Genomic DNA, 13548 nt, shown 5'->3' with positions numbered 1-13548 from the left:
GCATCTCCTTCAGCTCCAGCTGGGTCAGACACCAAGGGCATCCCTGGCAGCGCTGCACAGGGTTAGCACAGGACTCCATCCATGGCTGCAAAAGCAACTCCTTCCCTCTACCCATTAAATGAACTTGACCTCTGCTTGGGGCTGTTGAGAGAAAAAATGCAAAAAATGGTGGTTTAAGGGGAGACATTTGGAAATGTGAGCGCATCTTTGCTTCAAGCTGGGACAATGACCCAGAGGCTGGAGGAGCTGCTGGGGCACCAAGAGGGTGGTCTGAAAGCCTCTGCAGCGGGGTCGAGCCCACCTGCACTCAGGAAAGCAAAGCTGTGGTAGGCGTAAAAGCTACCAGGTCTCTCCAAGCGCTCAGACATTGCTTTTCTAAAAACTTCTCGGGTGGGGGGGGGGGGGGGCTGGGGGGGGGGGGGGAGAGAATTATAAAAATAATAGAAGTAGCTCATTACACAATCCAGACTCATGCTTGGCAGCTTCCAGCACAGAGCTCTGAATTTCAGCACAAAAATGTGCAGCACGCTGCAGATCTGGGGATGGGGAGGAATAACATGGCGGCAAGGAGATTTAAAATATGACGGCGGGTGTAAAGAGACCTGCTATGGTCAGAGTTGCCAAGAACCCCCTGAAAGTTGGTGGCTCTTCCCAGAAATTTTGGCTGTCACGACCCCCTTGCCCCCACCAGCTGGAAGAGATACTCACGCTGCCCTGCTGGCGATGGGAAGGAGGGGTGGAAAAAAATTGGCAGATGAGAGCAAGCAAGGTCCTATGAAACAGCATGTTCAGTTTTCTTTCCAATTTTAACTTGTCCTTGACCTCTCTTCGCTCCTTCCCAGCAGGGCTGGCTCCACTCCGTGCCCGTCCCGCGCTGCGACGCCCCGGTACAGACAGATGTTTTCGGTGGTACTCACCCCACAGAAGCAGCATTTCCATCCCCGGTTGCTGTGGCAACACGTCTCCCTGAAAATACCTTGGTGGTGGTTTAGCCAATGCCAAAACAAACACGTAAACCCAAGATGCTGGGGGTCCCGAAGGGTGTCAGCAGCCCTATGCCCATTGCAGCCACTGGGAACGTGGCCAGAACATCCCATGGGACAGCTGAACACTTGCCATGGGGTACAGGGACCCTCGGCGGGGTTTTTTTTGGGGGGGAGGCGAAGGGGGGTAACACCTGTTTTCTGAATCATGCCTCTGAAAGACACGCATAGCCCCAGCGGTGATGGTCCCCAGTGGTCCAGGGACCAGTACACCACCAGGTGGGGAACTGGTTGAGGTGCGGGTTGCCTTCACCGCTATGTGCCAAGACAGTGCTGCACCCTCAGGACGGGGTATGGGGGCTACCTCCAGCCATGGCCACAGTGGCCCTCATGGACTGACACTGCAGACCAAGCCTGCATGTGGAAAGAGGAGGCCAATCAATGGCCTTTTCCAAAATTCTTTGTTTGCTTGGGTGTCCCATGTCCCTCTTTGTAACCCCCTTTGGGTTACTAAGTTTTGAGGTTACCCTGTTACATCCTTCTCCTGCTCGTAGCATTGAGAAGGGGCACGTGGGGCCAAATCCCAGCGAAAACGCACCATGGGTGGATGTTGCCATGAACCCAGCTTTGCTCCAAAACATGACCTGCAGTTGCATCAGGATTTTCCGCTCAAAACATGACCATGGGCAGAGCTCTGGGCGATGCGGAGATGGAAACTCATGGCCCCAAGGCCCTGCGCCACCCTCCAGAGGAGGCCAAGTTATTTAATTATTATTTATTTAGCAATTATGTCTTGTGAAGGTCATTACCAGGCTTATTTAAACCTCCTCTCAGCTGAGAGAGATAAGGTGAGAACTATTCTGGATGCAGTCAAAATTAGCACTGTTATTTGTATTCTTGTGCCCTGAGAGCGAATTAGCTGATACTTTAAAAAAAAAATAATTCCCCAACAGTCGTATCATGCCACTCCTTTCATTTTGCCTTTGTCGTCCCATGCCAGAGACAAGCTCAGCTCCATTTCTAGTTTGGCTGCTCTGAAAACCCACAAGAAATCCTGATCTGGTGAGCACAGCTCCTTTTACGGCTGAAGAATTCCTTTAGGCACTCCCATCCAGCTCCAGGGGCTCCCAAATGTTCCCCAAATCGGCCGCAAACAGGGTAAGAAAGGAAAAAGAAATGAAGAAAAAATGAATAAACCAACAGAAAATCCCAGCGTCATCCAGTAAAATTACTTTTATTTCTGTAATTTCATAAGTATAAAACAAATCAGCCCAATATTGTGTGAACAGAGTGGGTCATATGGATGTGACCACGAGGAGCCTTCCCACATCTTCACGGCACACCTGGCTATTTACAGTCAAAGGATGTGATTTAGGAAGCGGTCATTTAGTGGAAAAATATCTCTCATATAATAAAATAGGAAACCTTGTTTCTTTCAATTCTACCCCTCAAGTAACACCCTCCCCGCCCCCCTCCCCCCCCCCCCCCCCCTCCCCCCCGATATGATTTACCTTTTGCTACGATGCACAAACTCAAGAGATTTCTAGATTTGGCTGTTCAGGCTTCTCATATATATAAAAAAAATAATCAGCATATGGCCAGATCAAAGCGCCCGAAGACACCACTGGCAGCTCAGCAGGTGCCCTCCTCTTGGTCCTGAGCATCCGCATCCACCCAGCTCAGACACCAGGTACCCACGTCCCCAGTGCACACAGATTTAGGCTCATTTAATGCCCCTTTTATACCGAAAGCTGAATGGCACCAAGAGGACAGGTCCAGGGAGCACAATTTACCCCGTGTGTCCCCTTCCCCGCTGCAGCCCTGCAACCCCTAACCCAAACTGTGTCATGCAAGCTCTGCACAGGGTGAAGCCCTTCTCCTTTGTCCCCAAAACCGGACTCGTGGGCTGCCTGCCCACTGGGGACAAGCCCTGCCAGAAATTGCTACAGCAGAAGTGGGGAAAAAAACAGCCCAAGTGGGACTGAACAGGGGCGACTGAATCTCTGGCATCATTTATGCAAGGTGATGGCCATGCCAGGCATGGACCAAAAATCACAATAAGTCTTAAGTGTTGGTACTGGGGACTCCTGCATGCTTGAATTTCAGGAGCAATATGGCACCAAGGTCACTGGACCTCCTGAACATCTCCCACCAACAGGGACAGCATTAGCGTGAGCCCCTGCACAGCAACTATTTGATGAGTTTTGGTGGAGCAGAACCCCAACTGGGAAGCAGCACTCTCAACCTGACGTACAAGAGGGACCAGAAATTGCTGCTGAGTTTTTTCTGTTGCTCCTCTGGCTACATCTGGCATTCACACCGTGCGCAGAGAGTCCGGTTCAATCCCAGATTTAATGCTCTTACAGGAATAAAGTCCCACAGCCTCTCCCATAAAGCCTGTCCCTCCTACTCCGGACTCCTCCAGCACCTGGTGGTACCATCCAGCCTTGGCTGAGCAGAACATCAGAAACACACGTATGACATCTTCACAGTGCCAAAGTCTCAAACACAGAAGTCCAAACCCTCACCCTGACCCTGAGCTGTGCAGTGGCCACGTGACAGAAGGAAAACACAGGAGGCAGTGCTACTTCGCTCTGCAGAGCATCTCTCTTTTTCCTTTCCCAATGTGCCTCCCGACGGGACCACACGCTGCAGGGGGAAGAACTCATCCAGCAAGTGGCCACAATGACACAACAGCCCAAAACAGCCCAAAAGCCTTTCCACAGCTGTTGCCCAAAGGTGATCCCCTGGGTTCTTGCTCCAGGGACGCGGGACCCTCACCTCCTGCCTGGGCTGCAATCCAGCACGGTGCCTGGCCCCTGAGAGAGGAGTATAAAGTGCTCGTGGAACAACCCCACACTGCCGTCCTGGTGCATCCTCCACCGCCCATCTCGCATCGCTGCTTCTGTTTCATTTAAAACCTTTGAATATGCCAGGCAGCACAATCAAAATTAAACTAAAAAGGGAATAATTCCTAACCTCTGTTATCAAAAAAAGCAACAATCCCAGAGGCTTTGCCCCTAGGCTGTTTTTTTTTAACAAACTTTTGGGCAAAAGAGCCACCCAGTGTCTATCTCCCTTGTATTGCAAAGAGTTGGGTGCCTCGGTAAGACACAAAACCCAATCCCAAAGCAATGGTCTCGGCTCTGGGATCTCCAAGTTTGCACAAGAACATGCTCCAGCCTCTAAAAGTGCCCAGCACACTGCTGGTGGCATATATGCAATAAATAACTACACCATCATTTATCCTCACCCTTCACTGAAGCATAAGGGAAAAAAATAATTAGATCTACAGATATTCTTCTATTTCATTAAAATATTTGAACTACAAGCCTCTGTAATCAAAAAGCACGGAGTGAAAACCTGTATTCCAAGTAATTAAAGGACGGAGGGAAAGAGAGAGATGTGGTTAACCGTTCCGAAGGGCAAACGGGGATGCATCAAAATGGTCCCAGCAAGGGGGATGCCGGCTCCAGGTAGCCTTAGTGCCTGCACGGTTTTCTAGGTAGATCTAGAGGTTTACGATATCAAGGCAAATGCAATTTGCTGCTGCTGGGAAGAACAAGCCTTTGGCTGGGACACAGCTCTGGTTTCTTGCCCGTGATGGCTTGGGGTTTGGTAACGCACAGTTGCAACACAGTGACTGCACAGACTGAGGCTGCCTGGGCCTGCAGCAGCGTGGCAGCTCCATCGGCGACCGAACAGCAGCAGCTTGGCATCTCTAGCAACTCTTAAGTTAACAAACTCAGCGTTATCTCTTCAAATAGCCTTTCTGTCAGCGGGTTCAGAAGGATGCCCGGTACAACCACCCCCACCCCTCTGCTGTCAAGTGAGACTAAACAAAAATGACCAGCAGGAATTTCAGAGAGAGTTAAAATTTTTTGATGTCATCTTTGCTTTGAAGCAAAGCTCGCTCTTCCTTTTGGGTCTCCTTACATCAGATACTCCCATCCATCATTCAGTACTCATTAGTGGGACCTCTACACAAGAAACTCATCCATACACACGCGTGTCTGGGTAAAATTAATAATCCTACACCAGACACTAAGCCCAGGGAAACCAGGGTAACTCAGGTGGTGCAAAATGGAGTGGATGGACCAAGCAGGTCCCCACAAGCACAACAGACCGAAGCCACCATGTCCAAGGAGATGCCATCAGGCAGCTAAAAGCTCTGCTGCACCCTATGAATGGGGCTGGGATGCTCTGAATCCAGTCCAGCCTTTCCCAAACTGGTTTTCAGCCTCAGGGACACACAGAAGCAATGTCCTCTGAAGTCACCAAGCCGGTACTGGATTAAATCCCTGCTGGTTCTTTCCTTGCACAGAGAGCTGGAGATGATCTGTACTAAAATAAGGTGAAATCCAGCCTTTTGGGGAAGGGCAAATCACACACCTACAGCATTCGTTTTACTGAAGCCTTACTTGGAGGCTTTAAGCAGTACCTGGGTCATGCCCTGGTCCTCTGCACCAGGGTGAGTCTCATCCATGGTGAAAAATCTTTAAAGAAGAAGTGGTTGCCAATTAAATCCATTAGACATAACACAACTGAAAAATAAAAACTACTTCAAGACAAAGTATAATAATATTAAAAAAAAAATCAGCAACAATATTCTAACCACGGAGTATCTATAAAGATCTTTTTTTTTCCTAAGAGCTCCATATTAAAATTCCTTGAATACATTATATATTAAATACAGTAACGTCATTTCATGCAAGGTTTATGTACAATTAAATCAGCTCAGTAGTATAACAATTCTGTACATTCCCATTGGTCTGGGGGCTCTGCTCATCTTCAATGCTGGTGATGGAGAAACGAAAGGAGGGATGATATTTGGCACCTGCTATGCAGGGGAAGAGTAGCTCTTGCCCAGGTGAGAGAGAAACAGAAAAGCACTGGAAGCTTTCACAGGGCAAAAAGTAGAGGAAAAAAAACCCAACAGCCAAGGAGCAAAACGCTGTCCAAAACCCTGGCTCTAGTGCTGCTGCTGGAATTTAAAAGAAAGATGTAGGGCCTGGCTAACGAAATATCGTCAGAACGGGTCATAGGGAAACGCGAGGAAAACAGAAGGCAGGATTTGGAGAGCCGGGGAAGAAATCACCTGCGATCAGCTTCTCTCAGCTGGCGCAGTTCAATGGACAACGATCCATTTATTGGATCCCAAAATCCACTCCAGATCCATAAACTCCCACTGCAGCCTGTGTCACCCCTGCTGCAGAAAACCCCACCAAGACTATTCAAAATAAAGTCGGTGCCTTGTAAAAAGGGATGTCACGACCAACACCTCTCACGGAGGACTACGTTATGTACAGACATTCATTCCTGCCCCAGAGGCAGATCACCGGCGTCAAGGATGTTCAAGGACAGCAGTGTTCTCCAAAGCAGAGGACATGACCTCAGAGACAAGCTCCTAAGGGCTTAAGCTCTACTCCTGCTAGGTAATAGTTAAAAATCAACTGAGGAAAGAGTGACCAGGAGGGAGGAACCCCCATGAGGAAGAGGGCTCTGGCTTCACCACCGCGGATGGGATCTAACAAGGCGCCAGCGAACAGGCAGGACTACGCCATGCTTTGGTGTCGGATGAGCCTGAGAAGGTGTGGGGCTTTCCACAGCACGGGGATCAAACAGGGCAGTGTGATCAACTGGGAGAGCTTCACCTTCTACCACACGCACCCAACCTCGACATACGAGCACCCACCGGCGAGACCCACACCACCCGTGGCCACCAGAGCAGAGCGCAGCAGCCGCGGCGATGCACCACCAACACTGCGGACATCGAGGGTCAGCAACCCCAACCCACGGCTCCCTCGCCTCCCTGCCCGGCCCTCACCCACTGCCAAGTCCTTCCCAGCCCTGTGAGCTGCCCTCGCGCATCCCGCCCCGCCGGGGGATGCAGCCTCCTGCCCGCGCTCAGCGATTGCCTAAAATCCCGACTTCCCCCCCCCCTCCCCGGCCCTTGATCTCCCGCAAAGGGCGCCGTGCCTGAGCTCACCCAGTCAGGGTGAAAATTGGAAAGAGGGTCTCAAATTTTGCAGGAACAAATCCCCAAGGAACCACGTTATGACGACCCAGGTCCACACAGCTCCGTCCCCAAACCCTACGCCAGCTGTCCAGTAATGGCACTCTTATGTACAGGAAAAAGAAAGCTACAAAACAAAACAAAATCGGTATTTTTCTTTTCGACGATTCACCCGCATTTGTCTGAGAGTCGGACACATGCATGTCCTGCTGGCTTCTAGCGATGGCCACGCATGCAAGACTTCAGTCCGAGTTACAAGTTGGGGATCCTTTAGTTAAGAGCGTTTCCTTTGTGTCATTCATTTCTTGTCCTCTTCTCCTGGAAATGAAGGGAAAAAAAAAAAAAAAAAAAAAGAGAGAGAATTAAAAATATTGGTGAGCGTTCAAAAGCAAACCAGCTCCCTGGTTTTGGTATAAAGAGAGGTTGATCCCAGAAGGAACCTGGGATCCCATCTGCACGGAGCTGGCTTGACTGCAGCCACGGCAGCTCAGGCTGCATGAGGAGGAGGAGGACGGTCCCCGGGGGAGGAAGGGCACGGTGTGCTCAGCCTGCAGGAGGCAGGAAAAGGGGTGAGTTGGAGCCATGCAGGCCGGAACAGCAGGAAGGTGAGCAGGCAGGGATCCCTTGTTATTGCTGCTAACCAGGCAGCACACAGGGAAAGGCAGTGGTGCAGAGGAGGAAGCTCACCGCATCCCACCACCCATCCCAAAGCCCTGTCCCTGCTGCCACCAACAGATGGCTACAGCTCCCTAGGCTGACACCACTTACACACACACACACACTCTATAATTTACATCTATATATACCCCCAAAACAACCAGCAAGCACCAACCTACCCATCGCAGCTGCTGTCCCAGCCCCAGAGCCGCCCTCCTCCCACCCTACTAAAACGGATGGAATTGGATGTGGAGGTAACAGGCAACACATGGCCTGAAGGAAAGCTGCGGTGTTCAGCTTGAACTTGGTGTGAACAGCCTTGAAATCCCTGCCAGAGCTTGACTCACACCAACTCGATTCCCAATTTTCAAGCCGTCGACAGCAGCATCCCTGGCTGCCCAGGCAGCCGCTACTCTTCAGCCCAGGGCTGGGACAGACCTTGCTGGCAGCTCAGTCTGCCCAGAACAGTTTATTTTCTTTTATGAAAAAAAAAAAAAAAAAAAAAAAAAGGCAACAACAACAAAAAAAACCCAAACCACAAGGCAGCAGTTTCTGAGAAGAGTTAGAAAAATCACTTATCGTGAATCTTTCAACCATATTTCTCCATCTTTCAGCACTGCACCACATGTCACCCAACACATCTCGCAGGGGACTGCCGTTACTGTGCTCTTGATAAATAGGGGTCCTGCCTGGGGTTACCAGCGAGGCTCCACACCCGCTGCCAACCCTGGGGCCAACAAGCTTCCAGGAGAATTAATAAATAACAGAGGACAGAGAGGGGGAGGAAATAAAAACAATCTTCTTCACAACTCCTGCCAACATTTCTTTCCAGCGCTGGCTGGCAAGCCCAGCCCTCCCGTCCTGAGATAAGACTGATTGCTGCAATGGCAGCATCCCTCTGGATGACCTCTGCACCGCAGGCTTCTGGGCAAAGCAGGGATGCTGGTGGCCACTCTGTACTAAATTTCAGTGCATTAACCAAAATTCACCTCCTCCACCTTGCGGGAACGTCTCTTCAGTAGCTCCGAGAGCTGAACAGTCCCTGCTGGGTGACACCGGTGGTTATTTGACAGCCACAGCAGTGCTTCACCCCGTGGCCACCGTGCCAGGCGGTGGGCAGGGACAATGAGGGGACGCAGCCGCAGCACCGACAGTGAGCCTCTACCCACAGTTAAAGACGCTCTTCAAAACGTTACTCTCAGGCCTCAGAGTAACCCCCTCAGCACAGAGCAAGTCACACTGACCACAGGCAGCTGAGGGTCCGGCGCCCGCTTTAACAGGACACAGGTCCCCATGCACCCGTGTCCAGCTCCCCGCTGGGGTGACAGGAGCAGGGGGGATTCAGGGACCTGTCTGCAGGAGTGCTGGGGCCATGGTGATCCATCTGCATCCTGCCTCACACCAGCCTTCTTAGGGGTGTCACAGCCCATCAACTCTTGCAAACCCACAACTGAGCACCACGAGCTCATCCCCTACAAGATCTGTTCCCCCCCAGGACAGCCGAGGCTTTCTGGGAGGATTTTCCTTATTGCTTTTGACTTTTCTCTTCATGAGTTCCCGTAAAAGGTGATGCTGGAGGGATGCAGGCTCCAGCCACCAGCCCAGATCACTCCCTCCACCAAGGGACGCGCTGCAGGCCTCATAGCTCTGAAAATTGCATGTCCCCCCACATTGCACCAGGGCACCCTGAGCTTCAGCTGAGACCCTGGACCCCAGAAGAAAACCGAAAGGAAAATCCTCCTCCCATCCCTTTGCAATGCCAGGGTAGCAGCACCGAGAGCTTCCCTCTGCTCTTCTATTTCTAAAGGACGGTGCACATGCACACAAATGAAAGGGAGGGAAATAAAAACAAAAAGCAAGGCAGCAGAGCCGTAAAATCCCATCTGGAGAGATTCCGGCCCTGAAAGGTAACGGCACCACTCTCCTTCAGAGCATCCCACAGCTGAAGTGAACGACTTGGCCCGTGGGGACGCATTCCTCGCCCGACGCCAGCGCCCAGCCAAGGTAGCTCCCGGCAGAAATTACCCTACAAGGGCAGCCCAGGGCTGCGGGCGCTCGCTCCGGCTCTGCCGCGCCAGGGAGAGGGATGCCTGCCGCTCCGCAGGGAAAGCGGGGGGCTGCAGCTGCCCTGTGCTCCTGGGGGGGGTTTAGGGGGCTGCCCTCACCCCCAGGTGCAGACACAGGGGGGAGGTGAGGGCGAGAAGCTGCTTTTTGCAACATGCCGGAGGTTTTTTTGGGGATGGGACTCGGAGATTTTGGTCCCTGCAGGTTTTGGGCTGTCTCTGAGGGATGTGGAGCCCCAGCAGGGAGTATGACATGTCACCACACAGTCACCTCTGCCAGCTGCTCTCCCCTCTGGGGGGAAGTTAAAGCATAAAGCGGACGTTGACTTTGCAAAGAAGCAGTTCTATCTCCCTCAGCAATGGAGATGCTCACCCAAAGGTGCAATCTGACCTGCACATCAGCTGCGGGGCGCTGTGCTGCCCACCACGGAGAGGACTTGGACCCACCGGGGACAGGTACCCAGTGGATGCAGTCACCACCTTGCAGCCCCTGCAAAACCGCCCAGGGGCTGCCATCCCTACCGGGCTCAAGGACAAATAGCTGCACAAACACTTATCCGCCACAAAGCACGCCAAGACAATTCTTGTGCATCAAAACTTCTGATTTTCAGTGATGCTGCTGCTGTCGGGGCAGCTGTGGTGCTGTGTTGCAGAAAGCACCTGCTTTTTGACTCACCCCTGCTTTTACCACTGCATGGGTGGTAATGGTGAAGCCTGAGCCCCCCTGCTGCTTAACAGGCTAAAATCAAGTGAAAACACCATGGTGGCAACACGTGGTGACACCTATGATGGGTTTGCTTCAAGGTGGTGAAGACGAGGAGGCCCAGGAAGGCAGGAGGAGAGCAGGGTGGCCATGGCAGCAGGCTGATGGCACACAAAGGTACATGAGCACCAGGGTTATCTCACTGTCCTGTCTGGATTTGGTATCTTTTGAGAACCACTCATCAAAGAGACTCCTGCAAGTTCTTGGCACAGATGCCTAGAAACCTTCCTCCTGCACGCCACGGGGCTCAGAAAGAACAATACACTTCACTGCACAGAGCATGGCAAATATTAAAAATACTAGGGCAAGAGGTCCTTGAGGGTGGTCAGCCCTCGTGCGCCTGCCAGGGTGTATCTGTGCAACAGACCCCTGAGAGGGCTCTGGAAAACATCTCCACGTTCCTGACCAGAATGCCTGCAGGTCACACCAAGGCCACCTAGCTCAGCTGTCCACGTTCGCCTGCTGGCTCACACTGCCACTGCCTCCCAAAGCTGAGACAGCAGAAGCCTCAGAGGGGCCAGAGGTGGATGAAGACAGCAATACATGCAGAACATGCAAGATGAGAGGCTGGAAGTGACCGGGTTGACGGGCAGAGGAATGTAAAGCACCAAGACCACAGTGAAAACTGGAGTCTCAGCTTTCTGCCATTTCAAGGACAAGGAAAACCCAGCATAATGGAAACACGACTTATCTAAATCTGATCAAAGGAGAAACTTTTTCATGCAAAACCTGACTCGGCAGAACTCACAGCTGTACATTACATCCCTCAACTGAACACCCTTGGCCATCCCTGAGAAGGTCCCACAGTGGAGACCAGCCCCAAGCATCGCCTGGCCAAAACCGCCACGTAAACAGCTGCTTCACAGGCTTCTTAGACCTTATTTTGAAGCAAAACACAGAGGCCAGCATGGGGAAAGAGATCCTGTGTGGGTACGGGGTCCTTGGGCTCTATTATCAGCTGGTTTTCCAAGCCATGTTCACCCAGACACGTTCCAAGCAGGTCCCCACCACACACGAGCAAGACTTTGGAGGACACACGGGTGTATGGTATTTGGGGATGAGACGTGTAAGAAAGCCAACCCTTGCTCTGGAGTCCTGCAGGTTTTCAACTGGTGCTCCCCGCTCCATGTGTGTCTTACTGTTCTGAGAATGCCTGGTAAAAAAAAAAAAAATAAATCACAATACCACATCTACAAGTGGTTTTTTGAGGTTTTTTTGTATGCTTTTCAAAGCCCAGAGGAATTAGGAAGACGCAGGATTTCAATGATTTCTTTCAAATGTGATGATTTAAGCATGTCGTGACTAAACAGCTGCATGGGAAACCCTTGCTGGATGAGACACAGAGTGACCCATGAGCATCAGCAGCATCGTGACCGTGAGGATGCGGGCAGCTCAGAGGACCTGGTACGCTGGGAGCATGGCATGGGAGGAGGAAACACTCCAAGCTGGTATGATGGGACTCGGAAGGACCGTACACCTGCCAGAAACCCTGCTGTGCTTGCAGCTGCGCTGGCAGAGCCAAAGCAAAGCCCTTCCTCCAACAGCGCTGATTTTTTATAGAGAAATGCAAAGTGTGGGAGAAAACCAGACTCATCCCCAGATCGCAGATGGCGAAGTCGAGACCAAGGGCATGCATGGGATGGCAACAGCCAGGAATTAACCAGCTCTCCTACACCCTAGCCCAGTGCCACACCATAAAACTGTTGCTACAGGCTTGTAATCATATGATAAGGCAGACCTGGGTGATGCAAAGCACCCATCGGCCTGCTGAGAGATGCAACAATTAAATAAAAATAAGATGGGAACAGCTTCTCTCTGGTCTGTAAAAACAGCAGCCCCTGCGCCTCCGTTTCTCAGCAGAGGATCCTCTGAGCAATCGCTGTGGTTAAGCATCAGCTCGCCACAGAAAGGAAAGCAGACGTGAGCACCCCCAGCGTGCTGGGACCCGTTGATGGGGAGGGCAGCCAGTTGGCGATCGTTTCCTGCTTGCGATAATTTCCCACCCTGTATTTCCAGCTTTTTGCATGGTTCTGCTCCTTGAGAAACCAACCAGAGCTGTTACAACGCCCCAATTCCCCCCTCCTGCCAGGGCTGGATGGGCTGCCTTCAGCCCTGAAAAGCAAGAGCGGCTTTGCACCATTTTCCTGGGTCATTGCTGAAGGGAAAAGAAGGGGGTTGCTGTGGTGCCAGTTGCCTAAAAAAAAATGGTTTGAGCAACGTGATGCGGTGGAAGGACACCCAGCCCCCACACTCAGCTTATTCATTTGCCCCCGAGAGCCACTACATCTTCCCCAGGCAGCGACGGCATCTCTCCTGCCCTTCTTCTCCCTGCTACCGCTGTCGGGGCAAGCACGCCCTAAAAAAATAAACCCTGTTTTCCCGGCGAGGGGCCAGCCCTGTGGCAGGCACAGCACCGCTCGGCAGCTCTCACCCCGCGGCCACTGCGGGGAAAACCTGCCCGCTTAACTCGGCACCGAGATGTCACCCGCAGCACCATCTTTTGCAAGAAATGAAAGAGAAGATGATATCACCTCTTAGGAGGGCTGCCTAAATACACGCCGTGATTTACAGCGCCGAGCCCAGGAGCAGAGGGGAACCGCTGCCCCGGTGTCACGGGAGCTGCTTCTCCTCTGTGTGTGCCGTGGGCCAGATCCTGAAGGGTGCTGGCCAAGGGCAACCCCATTAAAACCTGTTTATAAGGTGTTCAGCTCTCAGCTGATCTTACTGTAGAGGTAGAAAACACAAGATAAGGATGGACACAGATGGGGGGACAAAAAAAAAAGGACGGATTCTGGTTAGAAACAGTGTTTGATTCGTTCTGCTTGATAAGAGAAGGGATCCAGTTCCCAGAGGTTCGAGAGGAGCTGGATAAACACACGTGGCAGGTTTATCTGGCGCTCCAGCTCCTAAGGGAGTGTTTCCAGCAGATGTAAGTACCAATTGCTCTGGCAGGCATGGCACCCGGGGAGGAAGGGGGTAGGAGAAAAAAAGCCCCTTTTTCACAGCAAAGGTGGAGGAACAGGCAGGTGCAGGCACCACCTGAGCAGAGGAGGTGAGCGAGGTGTC

At 51.9% G+C, this 13548-nt stretch overlaps 1 protein-coding gene across 2 annotated transcripts in view; it reads right to left on the bottom strand.

Annotated features, from left to right (window-relative positions):
• Positions 1-2201: 2201 nt before the first annotated feature.
• ATP2A3 (ATPase sarcoplasmic/endoplasmic reticulum Ca2+ transporting 3) overlaps positions 2202-13548 on the bottom strand; it is a 58828-nt gene continuing 47481 nt past the window's right edge. The window contains exons 21-22 of one of the 2 annotated variants that reach the window (XM_055714710.1): positions 11563-11635; positions 2202-7317 (exon numbers count right to left, since the gene is read on the bottom strand). In XM_055714710.1, the coding sequence (XP_055570685.1) occupies positions 7242-7317; positions 11563-11635 (149 nt within the window). In that variant the 3' untranslated portion in view covers positions 2202-7241. The remainder of the gene's footprint in view (positions 7318-11562; positions 11636-13548) is intronic. The other variant, XM_055714713.1, reaches the window with a different exon arrangement.

This window comes from Falco cherrug, chromosome 1, assembly GCF_023634085.1.
Source record: "Falco cherrug isolate bFalChe1 chromosome 1, bFalChe1.pri, whole genome shotgun sequence".
Lineage (NCBI taxonomy): Eukaryota > Metazoa > Chordata > Aves > Falconiformes > Falconidae > Falco > Falco cherrug.
This window is presented reverse-complemented; position numbering and strand designations above follow the sequence as displayed.